At 41.4% G+C, this 26,578-nt stretch overlaps 3 protein-coding genes across 5 annotated transcripts; all 3 read left to right on the top strand.

The window, feature by feature from the left end:
* Window positions 1-7,530: 7,530 nt before the first annotated feature.
* On the top strand, window positions 7,531-8,895 carry polr2j (polymerase (RNA) II (DNA directed) polypeptide J). Its single transcript, NM_001303988.1, is given in 4 exon segments — window positions 7,531-7,658; window positions 7,992-8,081; window positions 8,169-8,343; window positions 8,453-8,895. Coding segments are annotated over 4 exon segments (354 nt in total). The 5' UTR covers window positions 7,531-7,605; the 3' UTR covers window positions 8,489-8,895.
* Window positions 8,896-8,983: 88 nt separating this feature from the next.
* alkbh4 (alkB homolog 4, lysine demthylase) lies at window positions 8,984-11,156 on the top strand. Of its 3 annotated transcripts, none has more exons than XM_013134575.4 (3): window positions 8,984-9,178; window positions 10,038-10,226; window positions 10,423-11,156. In XM_013134575.4, exons 1-3 carry the CDS (start codon window positions 9,074-9,076, stop codon window positions 10,939-10,941), a joined length of 813 nt encoding a protein of 270 aa, XP_012990029.2. In that variant the 5' UTR covers window positions 8,984-9,073; the 3' UTR covers window positions 10,942-11,156. The 3 variants fall into 3 exon arrangements, with proteins under 3 accessions (XP_012990029.2, XP_019903415.2, XP_019903414.2); XM_020047856.3 differs by having other exon boundaries at window positions 9,083-9,178; window positions 10,150-10,226; XM_020047855.3 differs by lacking the exon at window positions 8,984-9,178 and having other exon boundaries at window positions 9,510-10,226.
* Window positions 11,157-13,733: 2,577 nt separating this feature from the next.
* lrwd1 (leucine-rich repeats and WD repeat domain containing 1) lies at window positions 13,734-25,077 on the top strand. Its single transcript, XM_010870886.3, has 16 exons — window positions 13,734-13,817; window positions 14,318-14,409; window positions 14,573-14,807; window positions 15,009-15,128; window positions 15,287-15,433; window positions 15,568-15,663; window positions 16,911-17,261; window positions 17,613-17,733; window positions 18,186-18,292; window positions 18,398-18,608; window positions 19,612-19,684; window positions 19,786-19,926; window positions 20,105-20,208; window positions 20,486-20,644; window positions 21,752-21,858; window positions 23,967-25,077. Exons 2-16 carry the CDS (start codon window positions 14,330-14,332, stop codon window positions 24,114-24,116), a joined length of 2,202 nt encoding a protein of 733 aa, XP_010869188.2. The 5' UTR covers window positions 13,734-13,817; window positions 14,318-14,329; the 3' UTR covers window positions 24,117-25,077.
* Window positions 25,078-26,578: the final 1,501 nt, after the last annotated feature.

Genomic DNA, 26,578 nt, shown 5'->3' on the forward strand with positions numbered 1-26,578 from the left:
ACATTTTGCAATTGTGCTTTTATGACAATTGCGTACGTTTTTATTTCATAAATGTAAAAATATGTAATTTATTTAGAACGTGGAAGTCATAATTGTTGGATGGGATATGCCGTACAAATTTCGAAAAAATAATTATAACACACAATGACACATTGTATGTGCTGCCAATTGTTTGGTCACCTAACCCATTTGGGAGGACTCCAATTGCTAATGTCCAACTGTCTATGTATTATTAATGACTAAATTATTAAATTACTAAATTACTCATTTTTAAAGCCTCCAGTGACTCCCATAGGCTTATACAAGATGTGCCTGTGGTAACACATTCATAGGATCTCTAGAGGAACTTTGCAGGATTAAGCATTTAAGGGGAAAAGGCATCAAAGACTGTCAATCTCTGACAGTCGAGTTGAATTCAACAGTGTCTGTTGGCTCTAGTCCACATCTAATCTAATGGAGAAGTGGTCCTAGTCTCAACCTGGCAGAAAAAACGGATCTCCCTCACCAGTAAAGTTCATAGCACACAGAAGAGGATGTACAGCAAATGTAATGTTCTTTATAAACAGCAGTTTTAACTTGCCTATCATCACAATAACTTAGAATCCAATTAGTTGAAAATCAACACATGGGTAAATCTTTACTGCAATTTCCCTTCCTCGTCTGGATCAGTATATCCTCACCTAACCTCACTTTGTCTTCCCTATCCTTTTACTGAGAGTGTCAGTTCACAAGGCTAGAACACGAGGAGCTGGTGAGAGGATGGTAGATCATGGGGTCCTATAGCCACTGGACATCTCCTCCTGTATCATGTATCCCTCACAAATAATTCCTCAGAAGCTTTGGGCAGACATTTAAAATAGTAGCCAGTCAGTTGGTTCCCTCATCATTGATTGCCTTATTTCTCCCTCAGTACAGATCTCCCTTCCATAAAGATTCATGAGCTAAAAGTCTAACCTGTAATATTAACAATGAGCCTTCTGACCTCTCAAGCTTTAGGCAACTCCTTAAATTATGTTCTTCAAATATCAAGAACTGTACTTTCTGTGAGCGTACTGACTGCAGTCAAGTTCTAGGCACATCCAGTATTTATTTCCAAATATGTCTTATTTTATTCCTCAGAGGACAGAATTGCCCAACAAACTTGGTCAATGAAAAACATAGATGGACTGTAAAATAAACAGTATGTTTTTCCATATGGTAAAGATAATTACTTGTTTTTTACAGTTTATCTATGTTTTTCATCTGACAGTACTGGACATTTTCTGGCACCCCTGCTGCCAGATAATTACTGGTTTTTACATTTTTATTTACAGTGTATTCATACATCTGTTATTACTGTTTTGATGATGTATCAAAGTCTACCAGGCACAAGGTATTTTACAAATATTCAAGAGTCAGAGCTCTGCTTCATGAAGACTTTTCCATTTATTTTACGGGACAAATATTAAATGAAGGTTTTATGTCTAATTTAAAAAAATGTTTTACTGTCATTGTAAAATACATGTACATTTTTAGTAAATTACTGAAAAATATCCATCCATCCTTCATCTTCCACTTATCCAGGGCCGGGTCGCGGGGGCAGCAGTCTAAGCAGAGATGCCCAGACTTCCCTCTCCCCAGACACTTCCTCCAGCTCTTCCAGGGGGGACATCGAGGCGTTCCCAGGCCAGCCGGGAGACATAGTCCCTCAAGCGTGTCCTAGGTCTTCCCCGGGGTCTCCTCCCGGTGGGACGGGACCGGAACACCTTTCCATGAAGGCGTTCCGGAGGCATCCGAAACAGATGCCCAAGGCACCTCAGCTGACCCCTCTCGATGTGGAGGAGCAGCGGCTCTACTCTGAGCTCCTCCCGGGTGACCGAGATTCTCACCCTATCTCTAAGGGATCGCCCAGCCACCCTGCGGAGAAAGCTCATTTCGGCCGCCTGTATCCGGGATCTTGTCCTTTCGGTCATGACCCAAAGCTCATGACCATAGGTGAGAGTAGGAACGTAGATTGACCGGTAAATCGAGAGCTTCGCCACGACAGCTCTTTCTTCACCACCAGACCGATACATCGACCGCATTACTGCAGAAGCTGCACCGATCCGTCTGTCAATCTCCCGTTCCATCCTTCCCTCACTCGTGAACAAGACCCCTAGATACTTATGCAGGCACTCTCCACCAACCTGAAGTGGGCAAGCCACCCTTTTCCGATTGAGGACCATGGCCTCGGATTTGGAGGTACTGATTTTCATCCCCACCGCTTCACACTCGGCTGCAAACCGTCCCAGTGCATGCTGAAGGTCCTGGCTTGAAGGTGCCAACACGACAACATCATCCGCAAAGAGCAGAGACAAAATCGGGTAGTCCCCAAACCTGAGACCCTCCGGCCCCTGGCTGCGCCTAGAAATTCTGTCCATAAAAATTACGAACAGAACCGGCGACAAAGGGCAGCCCTGCCGGAGTCCAACATGCAGTGGGAACAAGTCTGACTTACTGCCGGCAATGCGGACCAAGCTCCTGCTTCGGTCATACAGGGACCTGACAGCCCTTAGCAAAGGACCCAGGACCCCATATTCCCGAAGCACTCTCCACAGGATGCCGCGAGGGACACAGTCGAATGCCTTCTCCAAATCCACAAAACACATTTGGATTGGTTGGGCAAACTCCCATGAACCCTCCAACACCCCGAAGAGGGTATAGAGCTGGTCCAGTGTTCCACGGCCCGGACGAAAACCACACTGTTCCTCCTGAATCTGAGGTTCTACTATTGGCCGTATTCTCCTCTCCAGAACCCTGGCATAGACTTTCCCGGGGAGGCTGAGAAGTGTAATCCCCCTATAGTTGGAACACACCCTCCGGTCCTCTTTCTTAAAAAGAGGGACCACCACCCCGGCCTGCCATCCCAGAAGCACTGTCCCCAACCGCCACGCGATGTTGCACAGGTATGTCAACCAAGACAGCCCCACAACATCCAGAGACTTGAGGTACTCAGGGCGGATCTCATCCACCCCCGGTGCCTTGCCACCGAGGAGTTTCTTGACCACCTCTGTGACTTCAGCCCGGGTGATGGACGAGTCCACCTCTGAGCCCTCATCCTCTGCTTCCTCAATGGAAGACGTGACAGCGGGATTAAGGAGATCCTCGAAGTACTCCTTCCACCGCCCGACCACATCCCCAGTTGAGGCCAACAGCTGCCCACCTCTACTGTAAACAGCGTTGGTAGGGCACTGTTTCCCTCTCCTGAGGCGCCGGATGGTTTGCCAGAATCTCTTCGAGGCCAGCCGTTAGTCCTTCTCCATGGACTCACCGAACTCCTTCTTCAGCTTGACGGCATCCCTTACTTCCGGTGTCCACCACCGGGTTCGGGGATTGCCGCCTCGACAGGCACCGGAGACCTTACGGCCACAGCTCCGAGCGGCCGCTTCGACAATGGCGGTGGAGAACATGGTCCACTCGGACTCAATATCTCCAGCCTCCCTCGGGATCCAGTCGAAGCTCTGCCGGAGGTGGGAGTTAATGATCTCTCTGACAGGAGACTCGGCCAGACGTTCCCAGCCGACCTTTACAGTACGCTTGGGCCTGCCGAGTCTGTCCAGCTTCCACCCCCGCCATCGGATCCAACTCACCACCAGGTGGTGATCAGTTGACAACTCCGCCCCTCTCTTCACCCGAGTGTCCAAGACATACGGCCGCGGGTCAGATGAGACGACAACAAAGTCGATCATCGACCTGCGGCCTAGGGTGTCCTGGTGCCACGTGCACTGATGGACACCCTTATGCTTGAACATGGTGTTTGTTATGGACAAACTGTGACTAACACAGATGTCCAATAACTGAACACCACTCAGGTTCAGATCAGGGGGGCCGTTCCTCCCAATCACGCCCCTCCAGGTGTCACAGTCATTGCCCACGTGGGCGTTGAAGTCCCCCAGTAGAACGAAAAATATGTATTTTATTTTTTTTGTTACAGTGGAACTGCTCCCTCTGAAGTGCACAAAATCTGCAAAGATACAACTAAAGGCATTCAATGGTGCATTGTCATGATTATGACCCTACACTGCCATATCTATTTAGGGTTTTTAGGGGCAAAACATTCTCCCTCAAGTCTTTGCATCACACTTCAGAACCAGTGAACACTACACTTTGCAGTTGGGTTTGCCCACAATGTTAAAGTGAGGCCCAAAGTACAACCTACCCAGCTGAAGCTATGCTTTTTAACATTTGCAATGGGTGCTGATGTGTTACAGGAGATATGACACCTGTAACACAACAGCACCATAAATCGTAAATTTAGTACAGGCCTGGATGTGGCATTTACCTCAGATGTGGCCTTTGCAGCAGTCATTCTGTTTTTCTCAACTTACCATAAAGCCCTTTGTGCTAGTGACCAAGAAAAAAATCCTCTTTTGTCTCAGTTTAGTTTAAGGCTTTTCTGGCTGACAAAGACATTCTTTCAATTACCCGCAAACAGAGAAGTGGAAAGTAGGAATAGTGTTTTCTCTGACTGATGGTCAGCCCTGGAAAACATTTGTCACGGACTTTCTACTTACATATTTGCAACTCCTCATGTGATAACACAGATTTGGCCTGCCATGTTTGTCAGAAGATCAGAGGTCACCCTCATACTGCATCACACATTAGAAAATTTTTCTTAAAAACAAAAACAAAATATTGTAAAAGAAAAATTGTGAATAGACTATTAGTTAGACTGCTGCAAACTGATGATGTTATTTGAATATGTGAATGATCTGTTGGCTACTAAGGGACAGGTTAATTTTTGTTAGAGTTGGCCAAAACTGGGCGAGAGCATTAAAAGTGTTATTTTATTTTCGGACAGGTTTTTATTTTAGATTTTTCAGGGGGGTTATAGGCGGTTTTGCAGGTTTTCTTCATTTAATTAATTCCATTCTTCCTCTGCCTTGTTTTAGGGTACTTCCGCTAGAATCATGTTAACTACAAACTTGCTTTTCCAACATGTAGAACGGTCTTCTTATCTGTAACATTAAAAGATTTCTATCTCCAGCATTAGATGACTTTGTGCAACTGAACTGTCCTCCATTCCTCACTCATCAAAAGCGTTCGTCATCACACTTATGGTTTCCTCAGTCTTTTAACCAGCTACAACTTTTACACCGTATTGTTGTGCACATTCTGTTATTTAAATGTGTTAATTGCACCCCTGCAATACGAGCATGCTATATGCAAATCATTACACAGTTTCCGTATGACTGTATTACATTGATACATTTGATAACATGAAGTTTAGAATTGCTGGCTAGTAAAGTGATTCACATGTCTCAGCTCTTCAATTAAACAGCTAGACAGCTAGATGATTTATAACAAAAAATTGTTTTGTATTTTTATAGGCTTCTTTATTTTCAACATACAGTAAAGAGTCTAATATTGTGGGTGACCCAGCAAATACAGCATTTCAGCTTATTTATGTGAATGGCTTTCGAGGTTTCTTTCTCTTCACTTTTGTTCTCATTATTTTTAGTTTAATGCGTATCTGGTTGGTGGTGCGTGGGTTTGTTTCAGAATGTGTTTTACTTTTTGGGCCTGTAAAGGACTATATTCCACATAGCTTAGAATGTTTTCAAGGAAGGAAATTGCGTATGTTCAGGAGTAGAGGATCACTGATTCATGTCATGTGTGGGCAGGCAGCTTGTCATTCTCTTAGCAATAGCTTGTTGATGTGTGTTACGTGATGTCGATCTACTTCTTCATTTTTACTGTGGCTGTGACATTTAGAGGATGAGGATTTTGTAACCGTTTCAAAATACAGGGGGACGGTTGTGCATTTTTGTTTACGATGTCAAGAGTTTGATCAGCCCCGAAGAAGTAAAGAACAGTGCAATATAACATTCTCTTTACATTGACCTAAATAATGTTAAGGATATGGCAAGAATTGGCTGTTATATTTCAGTTTATATTATGTGACATTCCCCATTTACAAAAGAGTCAGTTGTAATTGGGATGATGTGCTGATATTCTTCTTGATACATTTTGCATTTACATCTTTTACAAAAAATGTAGTGATATTTGGTACATTGCAATGAATACTGCCATACCATTGGGAAGCAGTAAGTAAGTGTGGTGTTAGGTGGAAGACGAAGATTCAAGATTAGGAGAGAGTGGAGAAAAACATGTTTTGGACTACAATACAGAGGCTTTGCTAGGATCACAGTACATTCAGGGCCACTTCTGCCCCTTGGGACAGAAAGTACAGGGTTCTGAATGTTTACAGGCATTTACAGGCACATGGTAGCGACCTATACGCAAACATTATCGATTTCGATATTTCAAAGAGATTTAGATGCCATATTAATTCCCAATTTGCACTATATAGTTATTGTGTTATCATCTGAAAATAACTTTAGTGAACTGTGTAACATTTTTGCAACCAGGAAATTAAAGTTGCCCCATTGCAAATTTGTCTCAATGTTAGAAGTTACATTATATGTAATCTGGGACACTCCAATACATTACAATTAACAAAATGTATGATATGTGAATTTTCCTGTCTGACATTGTTTGGATGGGATAAAGAGATGATTACATCTGGATGCAGTATGGCTTCTGTTGACCAATAGAAACCATACAATGAAGATTCAATACAGGCATGGCAGAGAGTCACCAGAGAAAATGGTGGTACCATGTTGCTCATTTGGTTGAGCCTCAGTGTCTGCTAAATTACTAAAATATGAAATCAGACAGACTTTGGATAGTTACTGAACGCAAAGTATATGCAACCAAATACTAAACATTTGTAAAATAGCAATATAATTTAGCATTTTTGAAAACAACTTGTACTTAAACATTAAATAAAAGCTGAGAATCTATACTTCAACCTATGAATAGTTTGATTTCAAATTCAAGCTTTTGGAGTATAAACCCAAAAGAAAAAACCCAATTAGTACTTATGGAGGGGACAGTATTTCGTTGGTGGAGTGTTGGCTATGTAATGCTCAAAGGTCATTTTAGGTCTATGTAATGTAATAAAGGGACAGAGGCAGGTCATAGTGATTTGAAATATCAATATACATACAGCAATAAACCACAATGGTTTGTCATATTCAATATATATGAATGCACCTCTGTGTAAATGTTTGATCCATCATGCATTACAGTCCAATGTTTTACTCTGACCTAGTAATGTAAACATAAATTGATAGTGACCTGACCACTATCATTAGATTACATTAGATTCAACTGCTATCATAACATGTAAGGTCATTCTGCAGGTGATTCTGAAATTAATAACATGTTTGTTTGAAACCGTTGAGACTTATTGAGGAATTTGAAATAAGGGCCTATCAACAACTTAAGAACACAAGCTAACCAAATATCTCTCTTAATATTAAAAGAGATTAACAAGGAGCTACAGTAGGGTTTGAGAAATTATGGAAATAATGTACCACTACAGTCCTCCAAAACAGGTCGTTACGAGTCACAAAACAAAGGAATAGTGTATACCTTTATTTTGAAATCCCGACATACTATGCGCTACCGGAAATTGGTCCTACCAATTATTTAGTCCCTCATTACAATTCAAGAACTGTGTTGCGTGTTCGGTGTTTGTTCACTATCGTTAGCTAGGCACTTAATGTTAGCTGTTTAAATATGAACGCACCCCCGGCATTCGAGTCATTTCTTTTGTTTGAAGGAGAAAAGAAGTACGTTGTAATATTTTTCAAGAGTTAGCTAGCTAGCCACTAACTAACATATTGACTACATTGCTTGTTAACTTTTCCCTCCATTGCATGACAGCGTAGCTATACAGTAGTAGCTAGCATTAGCTAGCGTAATTGTTTAAGTGACGGGTCAAGTTATAACTATATACGTGACAGCAACATTTGTAGTACAGTACTAGTGATAATTCTGGCTATGTTTCTTGTTTTAAAATAACTAAGTTGTATGTGATTACATTTGCATCTAAGTCCAATTCTTGCAAGCCACTGTGATGGTTTACGTGCGTATGATTCTTTATCTGGTGTGTTTGTTTTTAGAATAACCATCATCAAGGACACCAAAGTCCCTAATGCCTGCCTTTTCACATTAAACAAAGAGGATCACACGCTTGGTAACATAATCAGACAGTGGGTGTAAATCTTTGTTTTCATTTGGGTTTTTGGTGCAATCTAGAGTCACTGTGAAGTTCTTCATAAGTAATTATGTTTTTGTAGACAACTTCTGAAAGACCCCCAGGTGCTCTTTGCTGGCTACAAGGTCCCTCATCCTTTGGAGCACAAGATTGTGATCCGTGTTCAGACCACACCAGACTACAGTCCTCAGGAGGCTTTCACAAATGCCATCACTGACCTCATTAGTGAGCTGTCCTTGTTGGAAGAAAGATTCCGGGTGAGTATCACAAAATCTCTCAACATTGGGGTACCAAGGGTCTAGACACCAATAGGCTTATGTGGTCAACAGAATCTAACAATCTTTTTTTTTTTTTTTATCCTTCCAGGTTGCAATTAAGGACAAACAAGAAGGAATTGAATGAGGATTTTTTACTAACTCTTCCCGGATCCAAGGAATTACACCTGTCTCTAATGTGTAGGCAAATGTGTTGTGTGAAGTTCTATGACAATTTTCCAGATTTGAGAATTTGAACATACTTGAGCTGTTGTCTGCTTTCCCCCCTTCTTATGTAGTAGGTCACATGGGACTTAATAGCCACAGAGATGTGAATCACTTATTTTATATTGTACTTACCTGCTAAACGCTGAATGTTTTACATAGAAATCAATACTGTGGTTTTTGCTAATTACTGTAATGTAATGACATATTTTGCGGGAAATACATTCTTTTAAAGTTACCGTTTGTTAATGGTCATGGCTTGTTTGCCCTACATTTACAATATTAGAATGTATACAGGTTTTGGACTTTCAATAAATAATTCTTGAAACATTTAACTATTTTAAATTCTAGAATCGCTTTAGCAAGCAAGTTACTGCAAAATAAGAAGACCGTGAAGACCAAGTTAAATAAAACAATTTTTTTATTATGCTATTGTCCGTGGTCGATTCGGAACCTTCTGCATTTGATTTGAGTTTGCTACGCTCGGTTTAGGTGGCACACGTTTCTAATGGCTACGGAAATTCCACGTTCCAAATGCGGTTGTAAAGGTATTCGAACTTGTTTAATATGTGAGTGTGTACATGGAAAATTGGTGTCAGAGAGCGGTCAACCGGTGAGTATTGTACAAAAGAAATGTCAGTTTCTTATAGATTTCTTAGACAGCTCTAATGCCAATTACGTTGTTAATCAACTAATGTGTTAGCCCCCAAAACAGATTCCAACCGGGTTTTGTGGATGGCGATAAGAGAAATCCGAATTACCCACATTAAAATAGCCAACTTAACAACAATGGATCCAGCCCGGACCATTTAGGGGGATGAGATAACGTGTAATTATCGTTATTAGTGTATACCTTTCAGTGTATTTGAAAGATTGACTTCTGACAGCTCGGTACTGTCCTATATAATTTAACGCATGTAAACAGGTAGTGTCAGGTAGCTAAATTAAGTTACATTGGATTGTTTTATAGTTAATTACCTATCATTGTTGATTTTTGTAAGCATCGATGAATGTGTAGCGGGTTTTGATTAATCCGTTAATTGTTTGAAGTAATATGGGACATTTATTGACAATGAATGTAGCTAGTCACTTTGTTTGGCCGTATACTCTATACTATGGCTCCTCTAGCTAGGCTGGACAATATTATGCGTAAATCTGCCTCAGGAGTGATATTTGTTAATAGCAACATGGTACAAACACCACCACCAGTGGACTGAAACCCACTTAGCGTTTTAACAATAAAAAATTACCAAATTGTGAAATATCCACTATTGTTAAATGTTAAGAATATGTCGTTGTATAATTTCTTTTTTTCTCCATTGTCCAGAGGGGAGGTATCTTGGTAGGCAGATCTGCAGCCCATTAGCATTAGTTCAAATTAGTCGTCCATACCAAGTTTAGCAATATGCTAATATATAGTTATACAACACTACTTTGACCTGCCTTTTAACAAATGTATTGTCTTCCTTTAGCCCAGGCACAATTTTATTTATGACCGATTTCTGAGACAAGCTGTACATAGTGATGGTGGGCCGCTGTCTTTTCCCTTTCCTGGAATCTTTTTATGGGACAACTTCGTATCAGAGGAGGAGGAGAGGGAGTTGATAACCAATATGGACCTGGATGCCTGGAAAGTATCACAGTCTGGCAGACAGAAACAGGTTTGTTATCTTGTTTTGTTTGTTGCAAGTTAAGTTACAGCAAAATGACATGATTGTTCAAGTGAACAGTGGCTGGCAGCATGACTTGCACAAGCAGCTTTGACATTTGCCTGTGTTTTACTTATCTGTTAGGGAAATACCCATAGTAACAACCATTTACTCCTAAGAAAGAATAACATTATATTCACCTTTACAGGACTTTGGCCCTAAAGTGAATTTCAAAAAACGTAAAGTACGTCTTGGTGACTTCTGCGGCCTGCCTGCAATCAGTCGTAATTTGGTGTTGCGGATGTCCCAGGAGCCGGTTCTAGCTGGGTTTCAACCAGTGGAGCAGTGCAACCTGGATTACCGCCCACAGCGTGGGTCTTCCATAGACCCACACCTGGATGACACCTGGCTGTGGGGGGAGCGTCTGGTTACTATCAACCTGCTTTCAGACACCACCCTCACTATGTCCCTGGAGCAGGGCTTGACAGAACTGGGGCAGGGGGAGGTCAGGGTTTCAGTGCACCTTCCCCGCAGGTCCCTTGTGGTGGTGTATGGCGAAGCACGGCACAGATGGAAGCATGCCATACATAGACAAGATATCCATGAGCGCAGGGTGTGCAGTACCTTCAGGGAGCTGTCTGCTGAATTCCAGTCTGGCGGATCGCAGCACCACTTAGGCTCCCAACTGCTGGACATTGCTCTGGGGTTCAAGGGTACACCTGTTTAAAGACAATGCAATGATTACGATTTCACAGTTTTGTTAACAGTCATGATTTGGCCCATTGGTGTGTGATTCGCCTGGTTTATTGAAAGTTGGATTCCTTGATTAATTGAATCTGTGAAATTCAGTTCTGGTGACTTTGTGCCAATGACAACGATGAATGTTGAAGTTATACTGCATTTCAATTACAATATTGAGAAATAAAACCTTTTATTACAGACCTTTGATGTAGTAAAAAGCTGTTGTAGCCAGCGACATAAACTTCGCTGGCTACACAATTCTCTCGTCTTTTCACTTGACCAAAAAGTATGTTATAGTCACCTATATTGATAGATATTGTATCAGTGTCATTCACGAATGGCTAATTAGCTGTTTAAACGGCCAGTGGCAAAAGAGGATTTGTACAGGATAAACAAAACCTTCGCTGGCTACAACCTTCAGTAACTATGTTAAAGCCTAAAATAAAACTGTTTACTGTTATATTTCTGGTGGATTTTTCGAGTTATGTATTAGGATTGGTTCAGGATGGACAAAAACTTCGCTGGCTACACGATTCCTCTTTTCACTTGACGAAAAGGTCAGTTATTGAATGGCTAACCGGTTAAAACGGCCAGTGGCAAAAGTCATACAGTTCAGACATGCTCTTTGTGGTTGAGGTAAACCTATTAAGAAATGTTACTCAGTTTAGCTTAATGGTGTCTAGCGACATTTCTAAATTGTATAGCTCTGGGGCGTAGTGGTTAAAGACACAGCTTTTTACGTTGGAAACCGGGTTCGAATCTAGGAAGGACAACAACGATTATTGCTTTTTATTGCGGAACCGGCTGAGCTTTCCTGGTTTCTTGTTTGTGTGTGGGTTATTTTCCATTTAATGTTATTTTGATGTTTAAAAAGTAAATGGCAAGGAAATGAGTTGCATATGGAAACAATGATCTTAAAATAGACCAAGGTGTGGTAGAGAAATTGTTTTGATGAAATGATTCATCAGTATATTCCAGGAAAGTTACTGCTGTAATCGCATTGCGGCGGGTTGAGGTACAACCAAGCTGCAATAATTTGTTCCGACCCAGCATTAGTAATAACTAGTTTCAATCTAGAATGCCCTGAAGAAAGGATTTTTTGGTGGAAATAATGATTGGGTTGAAATTACTGGTGGAAGAAACGGTAGAACATGTATTATTTTGTCAATTGTAGCGAGTTATATTTCATCAGAAAAAAGGGTCAGAAATATATATACACATATATTTCTAACCCTCTACCCTTTACTTATATATATACAACTCTGGAAAAAATTAAGAGACCACTGCAACATTTTCTTTCCTTTCCAAAATTTTGAAAAGGAAGGTTTTGTGTCAGGAACAGAAGGGTTAAAATTTTAGACCAATGCAAATTTAACCCTTCTGTTCCTCACTCAAAAGGAAAAGGAAAGAAAAAGGTGCAGTGGTCTACCCATTTTTTCCGGAGCTGTATATATACACGAGTATTGACTAAAATAGTTGACCCATCATTATCCTATATAAAACCTAGAGAGGAAATTAGATACTTGTCTTTTCGCATTTCACCAGATCCAGTAAAGTACTTTATGTCCACTTCAAATAAAGTATTTGTTTCGTTTCGACTTACCCCGGCTCTGTTTCAATAACGTGTAAATGTAGTTTACTACACAAAAAATATTGGTTAAATGTAGGCGAATACTGGAATGATTTCATGCCTGTTGGGCCCTGTCCGGGGCCTCCCCCAGATAGGGCCACAGTGTTGCTGGACCCCATTGTCTCAGTCCCAAGGTCTTGCGCTGCTATATTATTGTGCTGGGGGAGTAGGGTCAGTTCTCCTCCACTATCAATCCTTGTTGATATGAGGAATGCATTTTCTGAATGTTCCCAGTCTCCTCCACTTTTGAGCTTAGGAGGGCATGAGGTCCTGGCCCACATCTCCGGAGTACCTGGCTTGGGGGACCCGTTGCTGTCCCTGTCCAGAGACCTGGTTGTGTTGCAGATCGAGACGATTCCTGACGATTTCAGCTGCCACTGTGCTGACACCTCCCCCTTGTTGTCCCTTTCCTTGTCCATCTGGTCATGCTTCCGACCTGGACTAAGTTTAAATAGACTCTGGACTCAGCCCGCATGCATTTATTAATTATTACAATTGTTATCTTAATATGTTCACCTGGCACAGCCAGAAGAGGACTTGTCACCCCTCTGAGCCTGGGTCCTCTCTAAGTTTCTTCCTAAATTGGCATTCTTAGTGAGTTTTTCCTAGCCACTGAAATTCAACACTGCTGTTGTTTCCTTGGGGTTTAAGGCCAGGTGTTTTGTAAAAGCACTTTGTGACATCTGCTGATGTAAAAAGGGTTTTATAAATACATTTGATTGATTGACAGAAGTCTTTGTCTTATAGGTATTTACAACATAATTAAAACGCTGAGGTGGTGTAAACCTGAACGAAACACGGACATTATTTGAAGTGCATCTGGAAATCCACGATGGAAGAAATTATATGTGTAATTATATGCTACAAAAAATACATCGGAAGGTTTTAAAATCTTATTGGGATTACGACTTAAATTCAGGTTATGACGGTCTCCCGAAAAATGAAGCTTTTGGCCTGAGGTCGTACTGATAGTTCACATTGGTGTTTACATTATTCAAGTGCAGTGTTCATTGATAGTGAATCCTGCTTAATTACAGAAATCAATGCTTAATTACACTAACTAGGATTTCAATATTACAGTATAACGGAAACGCAGTTTCATGTACTGTGTGACTTTACATGACGCACACAAGTTAATAGAGGAAAAAAGCGCCTCCCCTGAGTTCCGTCATGTCCGGTCATGCTTCGTCAAGTTTTTACCGGGAAAGTTACTGAGCTTCCTTTGTGCACTGGTACGTACAGTAGTTCATCTTAATGCAATATCTAACACAGTTGAACAGTCTTACTTCACAATACAAATACGTGTTGTCGTTATACCTCCAAGCACTGGCAATGAATATTAAATTGCTTTGTCAATTACATATGCACAGGATATGTTATATCGCGTCGGGCCGAAACAACGTGATTACCTGTGACTGCTGTGTTTGATCGTATAACCGTCATATTAACTGTTTTAAGTATCTGTTGAAACAACATGTATTTAAATGTTTATTTTTGTTTTGGCGCATTACGTTGTAATTTGATAGTGCAGACAACACAATTATTATGCCAGTTGTTTTCAACACCCCGTGTTTTCGCCCATTCACGGTATCATTCTGCCTTGACTGAGGTCTCAATTGCGGTAGTTTTTCCGCGTTTACCCTTGACTGCAGATGATTGTCACGCCCCTAGTTTTCTGCATGTTTAACTAAAGTAGAGCTGACCACTTCACTTTCACTCTTTGCTTGTATAGTGCACACTAAATATGGAGAAAATAACAGAAAAACTACTGCTGGAGAAATGCACTCCAAAAACAACAAAACTGGAAGAAATCAAGACACTAAAGTAAGTAACGCCTGGTTTCTGTACACCGGCCATATAATAGCAGATTTCTGTCTTGTCTTAATCCTAGGATGACCATTTTTGTAGTAGTAATGCTTTTCTATGGTTATATTTTATAATTTGTCTGGAAGTGGTCATACTTATCCTGTCCCCCCCCCCCATAAAGCCTAGCCAACCTGTGTCTCCGGAGACATGACCTGCCTGTTCCCCTGCTTTCTCGTCTCTGCTGCCTTGAACAACTGGATCTGTCTGGGAACAGACTTCAGGAGATGCCCCCGGGGCTCAGCCTGCCTTCCCTACGCACTCTGGACCTGAGCAACAATGACATGGAGGACGTCACCACTCTAAACTCCCTGACTACCCTGGAGGAGTTGAGGATAGAGGACAACCTCTATGTCACTGTAAGGATCCACGGCTCACTCGCTGCTTTCATTTAAGGATTCAAGCTTTTTATTTTTTTTCTTCTTATGGTTTTGTTTTGGAGTTCTGCTTTTCCAATTTACGTTGGTCGCTATTTGAGTACAATTGCTCTGTCATTTTCTTATCTGAATTGTATGTACCATTACTTCCCATTGGAGTTCATTGCCGTGCGTGTGTTTCAGATTACTGACAATTACAAGCTGATGATCCTTCTGCCCAAGTTGAGGATTTACAATGGGAAGGACATCAGCACTACAGCCAACCATATGCGCTTTGTCAACAGTGAGAATCTCAGGAAGAGGGTATGAGCGGTTGTGCTGTGGTTCATTCCACAGTTCAGCTTCATTTTAAATTTAGCTGTTTACACAGATTCTCTTAAATTATGTGGTAAAAGGCAATTTCTGGTTCCCAAAAATAACATTATATATTTCTATTAAACAAGCTGTGTCATTTGGTACAGGTGTTGGCGGTGTGGGAGACAAGCTTCTCTCTCCATTATGTCCCAACAGCAGAGAAACTAGCCACCTTGGAGAGGGACTTTGTTAACACGGTTTGTCATACAGTCAAATATGGCCCCAGCTCCCTGGCTGACTATACAAAATGGAGGGTATGTATTAAGTGCTTGTTCCTGATATTATGCCATATTTCAACCATGTTTGTTCCCTCGCTGGTTTCTGGAATTGTCTCTTTGGCTCCGTCCATTGTCTCCTTGATTTTAGAAATTTTTTCATGGGCTTCTAGGTGGAGATGATCGCTAAAGAGCACATTCGTTCTCTGACCGAGCCAAATGAAGAAGACATGGATACAGAAGAGCTTGCTGATACAAATAACTATTGTGTAAGTATTCACTCTATTAATACTTATTTTATTAGAGGTTTGCTTCTGTACTTTGAGGTACATGTCTTATTCCAACAGAACTAGTTGATCCAACAAAACTGGTTCACAGATACCTCCTTTTCAAAACGCAACCGTCGGAGTTGTTCAGGAGCGGGGAGAGAGACGGGCTCAGAGAGGCTAAATACAGCTTTTGTAAGGCAGTGGAAGAAGACAAGAGCATGTATGGAGAAAAATTTAAACAAATGTTGTCAACCAACGACTCTTCTTCTGTTTGGAGAGGCCTTTAACAGATTACCAACTACCAGTCAAAATCCCCCCACTCCAGTAATGACCCTGCTAACGACCAGAATGAGTTCTACTGCAGATTTGAAAAACAAAAGGACCGTCCTGACAACATACCTTCTCTCTTGTGTATCCAGCCATCAACACCAACCCCCCACCATCGGGGCTCATTCACAATCACCCATCCCAATCATCCCCACCTCTGGGGGGTGGGGGGGGGGTGGGTCTTGTCTCCCCATTCACCCTAAATCACTGTGCGGATCAGCTTTCTGCTGAGTTTACTGATAACTTCAACACCTCACTGGAGACATGCTGCATCCCTGACTGTTTCAAATAGTCCATCATCATCCCAGTCCCCAAGAAGTCAAGGATCACAGGACTTAATGACGACAGACCCATCACCCTGACCTCTGTGGTGACGTCATTGGAGCCGCTAGTGCTGTCCCACCATCATCGACCCATTACTAGACCCACAGCAGTTTGCCTGCAGATCCAACAGGTCTGTAGATGACGTGGCCAACATGGCTCATCACTTCATCCTCCAGCGTCTGGACTCTGAAGGATGTCCCCAAAACCTATTTCCTCCTCAAACTCCCTCAGACCGGCTCCTTATCCACCTCCACTCGCGACACTGCAACTGTAAACCAGTGTATTCATTATTTAGTTTAAGCAGTTTGTCAAAAGGATCTAGCTTTTTATACAATGACTTTGGAGAATTCTGAGCTCATTTTGTGTTGTTTTAGGTTCTGCCGTCTACGTCTCTGTCTCAGCGCTCCGGTTTTCCATTGAACTCGACAATTCTTGCACCGTCCATATATTTTAGTATCTTTTTAGTAATGTATTAATGCTCAGTCTACTGTTTTTATGCTCAATCCACTTTTCTTATTTGTTTTTATTCTGTATAAATTGCTGCACCAACAGAAAAGTACTTGGCAATAAAACTCTTTCTGATTTGAATCTTTCAGAGTGTCCCTTCTCCAGCCAAGAGACCGCTCTCCAACTCAGCTGCTGCATGTGATGTCCTCCTCACCCCACAGAAAAAAACCAGAGCAAGTGTCCAAGTGCAAGACATCAGCCCGCGTAAGTCCAGCCGTCAGAAAGACGTCCCTCAGAAGGCAGAGCCGCTCACAAGCACAACAGGCAGCTCAGCAATCCGGACACCGTCAACCCATACCAGGATCCAGTCCAAAGCCCCGTTGACACCTAGGAAAGCCTTGAGAGAGAGGTCCCAGCCCCAACAGGATCTGGCCAAGAAAATGCTCACTCCTATAGAGTCTGCCCTGCAACCGGGAGCAGTCAGTGAGACGACTGGGAAGGTAATATTCATTTGTTTTTGTTTTTTATATAAGGGACTGTTTCTAACTCAAGCTACATCCCACTTGTAGAAATAGTTATTTTGAGCAAGATGGTCTTTATTTTGACACCAGCAAAACCTTCATGAAGTCATCCAAGGAGTCGGATAGGGCCCTTTGATGTCAGAAGGAGTCGGATAAGGCCCTATGATGTCAGAAGAACAGTAGAGGCGAAAGAGGGCACTTTGTGCCTCACGTTTAATCGGGTTGCACATTATGCAGACATTAGCTCCTTATTGATTAACAGAGGAACTGTCATCTATTCATCCCCCACTCAACCAATTCCCCCTCCATCTCCATTGTCATTCAACACAGGCGCCGGTTAGTCTGGAGCCAGTACATGTCCTGCAGTGTCACAGTAAACAGGACAGCCCTGATGACTTCAGTACCCAGCTGTGGGCCTGTGCCTTTCAGCCTCTGCTAGACAACTGTGGGGGTGAGTACTGTCCTGTCTTTCAGTTGGGGTTGGGGGGGGGGGGGGGGGGGCTTAATACACAGTGCCTTGGAAAAGTAGTCAGACCCTTAATCAATCACTTAACATTACTGAATTAAAATTTGATAGCTTATTTTATAAATGCTGATTTATTATTGTGAGATTGACATTGATTTTATGTTTGGAAGTATTTGGAAGAAAAAGACGATACGTTGCTTGCTTGCCTCAGTATTCAACCTGTGTGCTGGGGAAGCTCCTAGTTAACACAAATAAAAAAAAAATGCCCTGATGAGGACTTACTTTACCATGGACCTCTCTACCTGGGAACCATTAATGCTGTTGGGGATCATTGGTCAGGCTGTGAATCTGGACCATGGGGGCGTGTCCAAGCTAATAGCGACCATGGTGGAAAAATAAACAAATAAGAAGCTGTTCTTCTCCCTGTTGTTTTACAGATGTGAAAGGTGAGACCCGTATAGTTGCAACCTGTGGAGGAGAGTCTATATGCCTGATCGACTGCGACACAGGACTGGTTATGAAGAAGTACAAAGTCCCTGGGGAGGTCAGTTGTGCTTTAGTGCGTTGCCTGTCGCAGCCAGGAAAACCTCCAATGTAATCAAATCCTGAGGAAAAAGGAAAACCCAACCGATTTGACTGTACCCCTCAGGAGTTCTTCTCTCTGGCGTGGTCGACTGTGCTGATGTCCCGGGAGGGCAACGGTGGCCTGAGGCCCTGCAGAATCCTGGCGGCGGGGGGGAAGAGGGGCCTGGTGAAACTGCTTCATCCCAGAGCCAATATGGCGTATGGAGAGTTCCGAGCCAGCCGCAAACCCCTGTCCGTCCTCCGTTTTAGCTCTCACCAGGGCAACTTCCTCTTCAGTGAGTGGCTACTTCCTGTTTTCTTTAGTGGTCTTATAAGCTTAGTTGTTTCTTACAAGCTTTCTGTAAGTTCTATACTTGGAAAGGGTCAAGGTGCGTTACTGAAATAGTACACTGTGATGTACTGGAGCTTTTGTCCTTTTACTAAATGGTTGCGATTTGCAGTGTATTTTCACATCACTTAACTGACTTGTTAGTAACAAAGTAATAACAATGTTTTATCACTTTGCTGACCTGTTAGTAACACAGTAATATCAGGGCTTGACAATAGCGATGGCCCCGGGCCAGTAAAAAGTCGGGACTAATCAAATTAGCAAGTCACTGTCCCGATCGGGCCCCCACAAGAACAATAATCATCTCGTTATAAACTCGACCTCCTCCAGTTGTTTCATAATCTGGCACACGCACAAAACTACCTTGCAGCTTCTTTCGTGTGCTGTTGATCAGTCCAGAGTTGAGCAGTGATGTGTTGCGTAGTTGTCTGGTATTGTTTTTCAATAAAACATTTAAAAACTGTTTCGGAAACTGTTTACATTTTAATACCCACTGGGCCAGTGGCAATTAAAAAAAATATATATTTTTTTGAACCCCTGTATATCATCTCACAATAATGTTGGGGACCCAAACAAATTACTTTATATTATAGGATATTAAGATTGTGACAAATGTGTTATTAGACTTATTTAGGAAACCATGGCTGTTATTGAAAACACGTACCATTTTTGATGGGCTTGGTCGTTCTAATGTTAAAAGAAACGCTACAAGGAGGGTTCAGAAATGGAGAAAGAAGCTTAGCCCCTCTCTTTGCTAGTTACAGTGGACCAAACACCCTGACATTTGAAAAAATTTGATTGTGTTTTCTCCAAAGCACCATTCTGCAGATTCTCTTGCACCTGTATTATGGCAGCGCTAAGGCTCCATTTTCTCTTTACTTCATCTTTCCATGAGCGGTTATGTGGCATTCGTTTCAATTCCTTGTCTTCCTTTTTTTTTTCTCCCTCAGCTGGTTCAAATGATAATAAGATTGTGATGTGGGACATTGGTGGAGTGGACAGCGAGTACAATTTCAAAGTCATGTGAGTGTCAAAGTGTCAAGGATTCACACCTCGATGTAATGCTTCAGTATTTACAGAAGTTTATCTCTGCCGTGGTTTAAAAAAGTTTTCTGATCCAACAGTCAGCTGCTGGTATTGGAGACCAACTCGGCTCCCCTGCACGTCTGCCTGCCCCCCGCCACTCCAGATTCGCAACTCATTGCTGCCTGTGATAAGGGGCTGCTCGTCTACAACATCCAGCTCAACAAAAACACCATGAAGAGGTGACAATCCCTAGTCTCTGTCTGTCTGGCCTATGGAGGTATATACTTCTCAATCTTCCAGGAACAAGCCGGGTCTGGAAGATGTGGTATTCACTAAGCAAGCAGTGTGACCTCCCTGACATTTGCTGCCTGAGCACGGTCTTCTGAGCCCCAGCTAACTGTCTTTTCCCCCCTTCAGGTCAGTGGAGAAGGAGATCACATTCCCAGTGTATGAAATGGAGGACAAAGACTGTAACTACCATACAATCGATGGCATGGGATTCATCACAGATGAAATTGTTGGTGAGTAAACTGTTTGTGTTTGTACCTGGCATAATATTTTATCTACTAGAACGTTAATAGGTATTCATTTTTTACGTGACTGCAATTCATTACAGTCAATTGACTGTGAAATGTAACTTTAGTAAATCCAGTGTGGTACTGACCTCGGAAATCTTCCCTTCTATTCCCTCTCCTCCTTTTCTGTGCCTCTCCTCCTTTTCTGTGCCTCTCCTCCTTTTCTGTGCCTCTCCTCCTTTTCTGTGCCTCTCCTCCTTTTCTGTGCCTCTCCTCCTTTCAGCCTCTAAGAGCCACATGCAGGGCTCAATCTACCTGTGGAGTTGGAAGCTCACAAAAGCAAAGAGAGCCAATAAGAAGAAGGTGGTGTGCGCTGTGATTCTGGCAGAGCTGCAGTGGTCCAGGACGGACATCCCCTACCTGTCCCTCAGCACCTGCCCCTGTGAGTCACATCACCCCATGCCCTAGTACTTTCTAACGTAACGTTCAACCCTTCATTATGTTAATGGCATAGATTGAACCAATTGTCTTAGCATCTCAGAATTTGGCGTGACTGCTCACTCAATACCCATATCACCCACCTGACACACTTCTCTATTGGCTGCTGCTAATGACCGGAATGAGTTGCAAAATATCCTCAATTTATGGCCCCTTTAAACGTAAAAAAGATATACATATCCCTCATATATATTCATTTTGCCCCATTTCTGTGGCTGAAATTTGTCAGTCTTTAGCTTATTTCACTGACTGGGCTAAAAGACGAAGAGTGATAGCGAGCCCCTGCAATCAAATTATACTTGTGACTAAATGGTCATATGAGACCTAGGACCCCACCAGAATCCCCTGGGTCAACAAGTGGCCAAAGCCCGGTCTTCTCTGTAGGTCACAAAAACCTGTGACCTCCAGAGGATGTGTGCTGAGGGCAAGTCATGAAGGTGTTTGTAAGGGAGCATGGTAGGGCCCATGTATGCTGTCTGGCAATATCAGTTACTGTTTACTAGGTGACGTTTCTACATTGGAGTGATGTCACCTGGTTTTGTAGTAACTTTTGTGGAGGTACCACCCAGCACACCTTGAAGGGAGTGTATTTCATACAGGACCCACCCTTGTGTGACAGGAATGCCTATTTTGGGTGTTTCAATGTCAAAATTGCAATGGCTGTTTGGAAACACAGGGGCAGCCATGAGCTCAATTTTGTACTAAAATCCCACAGAATATGACATTTGCAACAAACTGTCAAAATGAGGACCTGAATGGACGTTTCACTGTAACTACCGCCAAAACGTCTGGTTTCCTGAATGCTTCTTTCAGCTTGACACATCTTGTATCACCTTACTCTTTCATTGATAATGTGTGAGCTGCTCCCTGACGACTGCACCTGTTGATTCCCTGTGTTTCCAAACAGTCGTGTGTACATTTGTCCATTTGTATTCATGTTTTTTTAAGATTGAGGTGTCTGTCTTGGCTTGCTTTGAGTGTCTTTTGGTCAGGCTGTTTTTAAGTGTTTCTCAAGTGACCTGGTTAAATAAGATTTTTTTCCCCCACCCAGGTAAAGGCTATATTGTTTGTGGTGACGAAAGAGGGAGATTGTGGACTTACCATGTAACAGATGCCCTTGAGGTCAAAAAGAGCGGCAAAACAATTCCTGCAACAGAGGTACTTTGTCCCAGCCCTCTGCTTTTCTGCGCTCTCCACTGGCTTCCAGTTTAAGCTTGCATACAGTGTATGGCTGAAACTAATGGCTGTATTGGTAAACAATTACTACTTAGTCAATTTGATATGTGTACATTCGAACATTACTTAACAAACGAAGTTTCAAGTTTCTGTTGTTGGGAAATATCTGATTTGGGAACTCTGACACTCAACATGGCATGATCCTTCTGTAACATAGGCAAGTCTTCTAGGCATCAAGAGCTTTTTGTCTATATCAAATTCCATATGCAACAGTAGCCCACAATTTGGAGGTTAACTAATGTTAAAGTGCAACTAAACCATGCGTTCAAGATGGAACACTTTATTATTAGTTTTATCTTTATAAATTTTTTACTTAAAAAAGCCTAATTAAATACAAACTCACAGACCACAGACATTGTCAAACTAATTAAGACGTATGTATTGTGCCATTGTTAATCATGGTTCACGGTTGTGCTCCCAACCCACATAAGTTTAAGTTTGCACATTTTGCACCAGTGATTTGTTTTTTAGTGCAGAAGATTTGGGTAGTACACGACTTTCCACTAATTTTATCGATATTGGAAATTGCTACTGATTAACTTTTTTTTAATTATTGATGTTATTTGTTTTTGTAGCCCTAATCCAGTAAAAGACCATGGGGCTAGCTTACAGAGTAGCTAAGGGAAACCATCCCTGCCTACCTTCAGGCAATGCTGAAACGACCAAATCCATACCGAAGCTCTTTGCTTGGCCACCTCTTCCCTCTGTGGAATGCAGCTCCTTCTCAGCCTTGTCAAAGTTATTTAATGTCCTGCCACTTGCTTCCCCTTGAAGCTAGAACATCAGCATCCCTACCATGTCCAGAAAACGTATTTTTTTCCCCCCGGGTATCTGATAACTCTACAGCCTGTTTTGCGATTTCCTTATTCCTTACTCGAGATTGCGTGCTATTGCTGGATTGTGTGGTTGTCCCATCTATGTTTAGATGAATGCACTGTTCTCTCTGCATAATGGAATTAACATTTGCCAGAACTGAATAACTTTTTTTACTAAGATTGTTACTCACCCTAAAATTAGACTATGTAAATCAGGTTTTCCGTTTTACAGCTAGTAAACCTAACATGTGAGCATGTTATTTTTATGAAAATGGATATTGCAGGGCTGTTCAGCTCTGCTCATATAAGGGCAAAATGTTTCCTGTTTTCATCCTCTTCTAATTAGCCTTATTCAGACATGGGACACCAGATGAGTGTAATTAACTGCCAGAGAGAAGAGAAAACAAGTGTTTGAAATTGTAACACTGATATAGCTGGTTTCAGCTCATTTGTTCAGTTGATATTAAGTTGGCTGAAGTTGGTTTAAAGAATAGAATGGTTTTGTTTCTGTTGGCCCATAGACTCCTTTCAGAGTGGAGCCATCTAATATCAAGTTTTAAAATTGTGAAATTCTCCTTTTGAATTTCACAATTGAAAAGGAGAATTTTGAATTGTGAACAGTTTTGTAAAATATTTTTGAATGTGGTGTTTACAGTTTGGGACTCGCAATCGGGTTCCAGTTATGTGCTTGAATCCTAAATTAGTTGTAAATGTCCTCACAATCTAACTCTGTGGTAATCTAAGTTTTGGTCCCATCTAATGCGATTGCAGGTGAAATGTAGTGGTGTCACAAACAAAGTATTTTTTTAAGAACCCAAATATTTAGTGCATATTTTCTAATTATATTTATTTTTACAGTTTTGGTTTTTCAAGAGTGATTTTAAAATACAATGAATGAAATATCAATAATTGATGTAAAATATTGACTGTTTTATTTGATATGGTTTGGGTCGGGGGTGGGTGTGAGAAATTCCAGTCACCAGTAACTGGAAAATAACTTGTTCCCTGTTGAAGGTGTCTATATATGGCCAATCTAATTTCACAGATATTTACCCCACTCATGATGAGGAAATTACAGGCGCTCCTAGGGTGCAAACTGGCCAGTAGATGGTGCCTTTCATATTTCCCACCAGCCTAAAACCAGTCATTCAGTCACAATTCACTTTCTTTAATGTAATTTGATTGCCAACTAATGAGACATTTTGGGTATTGCAGATCCTGGACTGGCCGTCACCTGTGAGGAAAGGAAAGGGCCCAGTAGAAGGTCCCTGTATTAACAGTGTTGCTATGGACCCTGACCTCAAATACCTTGTGGCCCTCAGTGACAAGAACATGGCAGTTGTATGGAGAAGAATTGAGTCCTGAGGAACAAAACTTTTCCAAGCTCTTCCCCGTGTTCACCAATGGGTACAAATATTGCATAGGTTGGCCAGAATTGCTTCAACCCATCAACTGCTTTTATGTCTGTGATGGTCAATATAGAAAGGTAGCTATTTATTGCTATTGGCTTGGACTTGGCCTATTTCTTGTGTTTGTTTGACCACACTCTTTACACTTTAGAGGTAAGTTATACCTCTTACCTTATAATTTGTTTGAAATGTACTACACATAATTTAAACCTCCCTTCTTGCCATGCAGAATCTTTAGTTTTTTATCATGAACTTTCTTAATGCTTGAATTAAAACCACAAAGCATTGGTAAATTGTTTATACTAGTTGTACTAACATAACATAAGAATATGCATATCTGTAATAATGAAAAGCATGTGTGGTGCCTTACAGATTGTCTGTGTATATTTCCTATTCAATTTGAATATTTTATGATACAAAGTTAATTCAGTGTTATGTAAATTTTATCAAAATGCTAAAAGTGACAAAATGTATCATTTAAAATACCCACCAAAGTAATTTCACATGTAAGATTGATATACAGAAATGTTTTACATCATGAACATTCCCCAAATTAAATGGGCTTGTCTTAGCCGTTTTGTGTAAGTGACTTTATGTAGCCCTTTGTATGACGACCTCTCTATGTGGATCTTTCGACTCCTCTTCCCCACTGCTCAGACAAACTAATAACATGTTTATTAGTTAACTAATATGGTGCTGTCCATCGATGCCATTGCTTATTCAACTTGAGTATACTTTGAGCAAGGCATTGTCTTTAGGCCTTTACCATAGGGAGTCATCTGGAGTGTCCCACCACAACCCTCAGGGTGATGTGCAATTATTGACATTTTTGACCTGGTTACACTATTGAAAAAGTATGTTTCTCTGATGCAAGTCTGTCAAGTATTGTTCATCTAAATAAAACCGCTGTAAACACACTTGTGTCTAATGTCGTAAATGGGAGGGGCTGCCAGATTTGAACAAATTTGGATGGTCACTCCATTTAAATGTTCTGTACATTTATTTGGATATATACTGTCAAACTAGTCAGACACCTACACTTTCTATAAAATGTTTTACTTTGCAGCCTTATTCTGAAATAGATGGAATACACTTTTCCATTTGTAGGTGGGCATCTCTGACCATTTCAACTGTGGTATGGTATAGACGGGTGAATGCCTTTCCAAATCGTGTCCAATCAATTTAATTTACTACAGGTGGATACAAGTTGTAGAAACATCTCAACGAATACAGTTTTTAGATGTATTTTTGTCTTAGTTTTGTTGTTGATCAGTGGTGAAACTACCAATTATATCCATCATAACAGAATGTTGTCACAAAGCGAGGTGATTCAACCCCACAGTTAAGCAGGATACAAACTTCAACTGGAAACTGTTGGTGTATGTTATCTAGTGGGGTTTTTTATGAGAAAATATCTGACCCCGGAAAATGTTTCCAAGCTGTCAAAAGAAATTACTGCAAGGCACAACCTGTAATCGAAATATCAATGAATTTGTTTACATATTTTCTAACTCAGATAAGGTACACGTGAGTGGGACTAACAGACCAGCAAAATGAACCATAACTAATGTTCATATTTAGCATCGAACTATTGTAATTCTAATGAAAGATCACTCTTCTGAAATGTGATGTCATTGTGGGAAAGTGGGATTCTGACCGAGACGGTGGAAAGGGAAATCAGAGACAGAGAGGAACAATAAGTAACACAATCATGAGAGAACATTTTAATGAGTTCACTAGGCTACTTGAACATGGCAAAATGCCGAAAATCCACTAAAACTAAGATGCATTAAATTCCCTTTATTGGGGATAGAAAAAAGGCACTGCAAAAGAAGAATGAACCAGCTACCTATTTAGAGTATAAATGTTCAAAGTAAATTAACAAGGCAAGCACTTTTTGCTCCGTCTGTTGTCTAATATCGTTGGTTCAGAGACAGTGCAGTAACGGAGACCGCCCAGTTGAAGACATGCCACAGCTCAGACCTCGCTCTGTGGCAATCTCGGATCAAGAAAACAATAGGATTTTGTCTCTCTGGGAACTGGAGACTATCCGATATGATGCCTGTCGTATAATTAGTTTGTTCGTGTCACTGTCCTGCACTGTATGTTCTAAGCACGAAATCATAAACACTACTGCACCGTTATGGTTTATTCTGTGACAAGGAGGAGAGTACTCCGTCCGAAGGAGTGAATGGGAGTCAATAGGTCGACAGCTCAAAACAAAGAAAATGTGCATTAATTACGTAAACCAGAACAGTCGTATGGATATTTTGCATGATCAAAGATATGTGACTTGTATTATGTATTTTTAATTGCGTAATTATGTATTTAAGTAAATCTGGCAATTTCTCAAGTAGTTGTCTGGCTTTTTTTTAGGGGATTTCATGACGGTTATTGTTTTGACGATTAGCTTAGCAA

This window comes from Esox lucius, chromosome 7, assembly GCF_011004845.1.
Source record: "Esox lucius isolate fEsoLuc1 chromosome 7, fEsoLuc1.pri, whole genome shotgun sequence".
Taxonomy (NCBI): Eukaryota; Metazoa; Chordata; class Actinopteri; order Esociformes; family Esocidae; genus Esox; species Esox lucius.

Excerpts from the sequence above, each read along its gene's own strand:
- alkbh4 (XM_013134575.4), top strand. The coding sequence starts at position 9,074 with ATGGCTACGGAAATTCCACGTTCCAAATGCGGTTGTAAAGGTATTCGA. Across the intron at positions 9,179-10,037 it reads TGTCAGAGAGCGGTCAACCG|CCCAGGCACAATTTTATTTA; the intron begins GTGAGTATTGTA and ends GTCTTCCTTTAG. Across the intron at positions 10,227-10,422 it reads AGTCTGGCAGACAGAAACAG|GACTTTGGCCCTAAAGTGAA; the intron begins GTTTGTTATCTT and ends TCACCTTTACAG.
- lrwd1 (XM_010870886.3), top strand. The coding sequence starts at position 14,330 with ATGGAGAAAATAACAGAAAAACTACTGCTGGAGAAATGCACTCCAAAA. Across the intron at positions 18,293-18,397 it reads AGTACAAAGTCCCTGGGGAG|GAGTTCTTCTCTCTGGCGTG; the intron begins GTCAGTTGTGCT and ends TGTACCCCTCAG. Across the intron at positions 19,927-20,104 it reads AACAAAAACACCATGAAGAG|GTCAGTGGAGAAGGAGATCA; the intron begins GTGACAATCCCT and ends TCCCCCCTTCAG.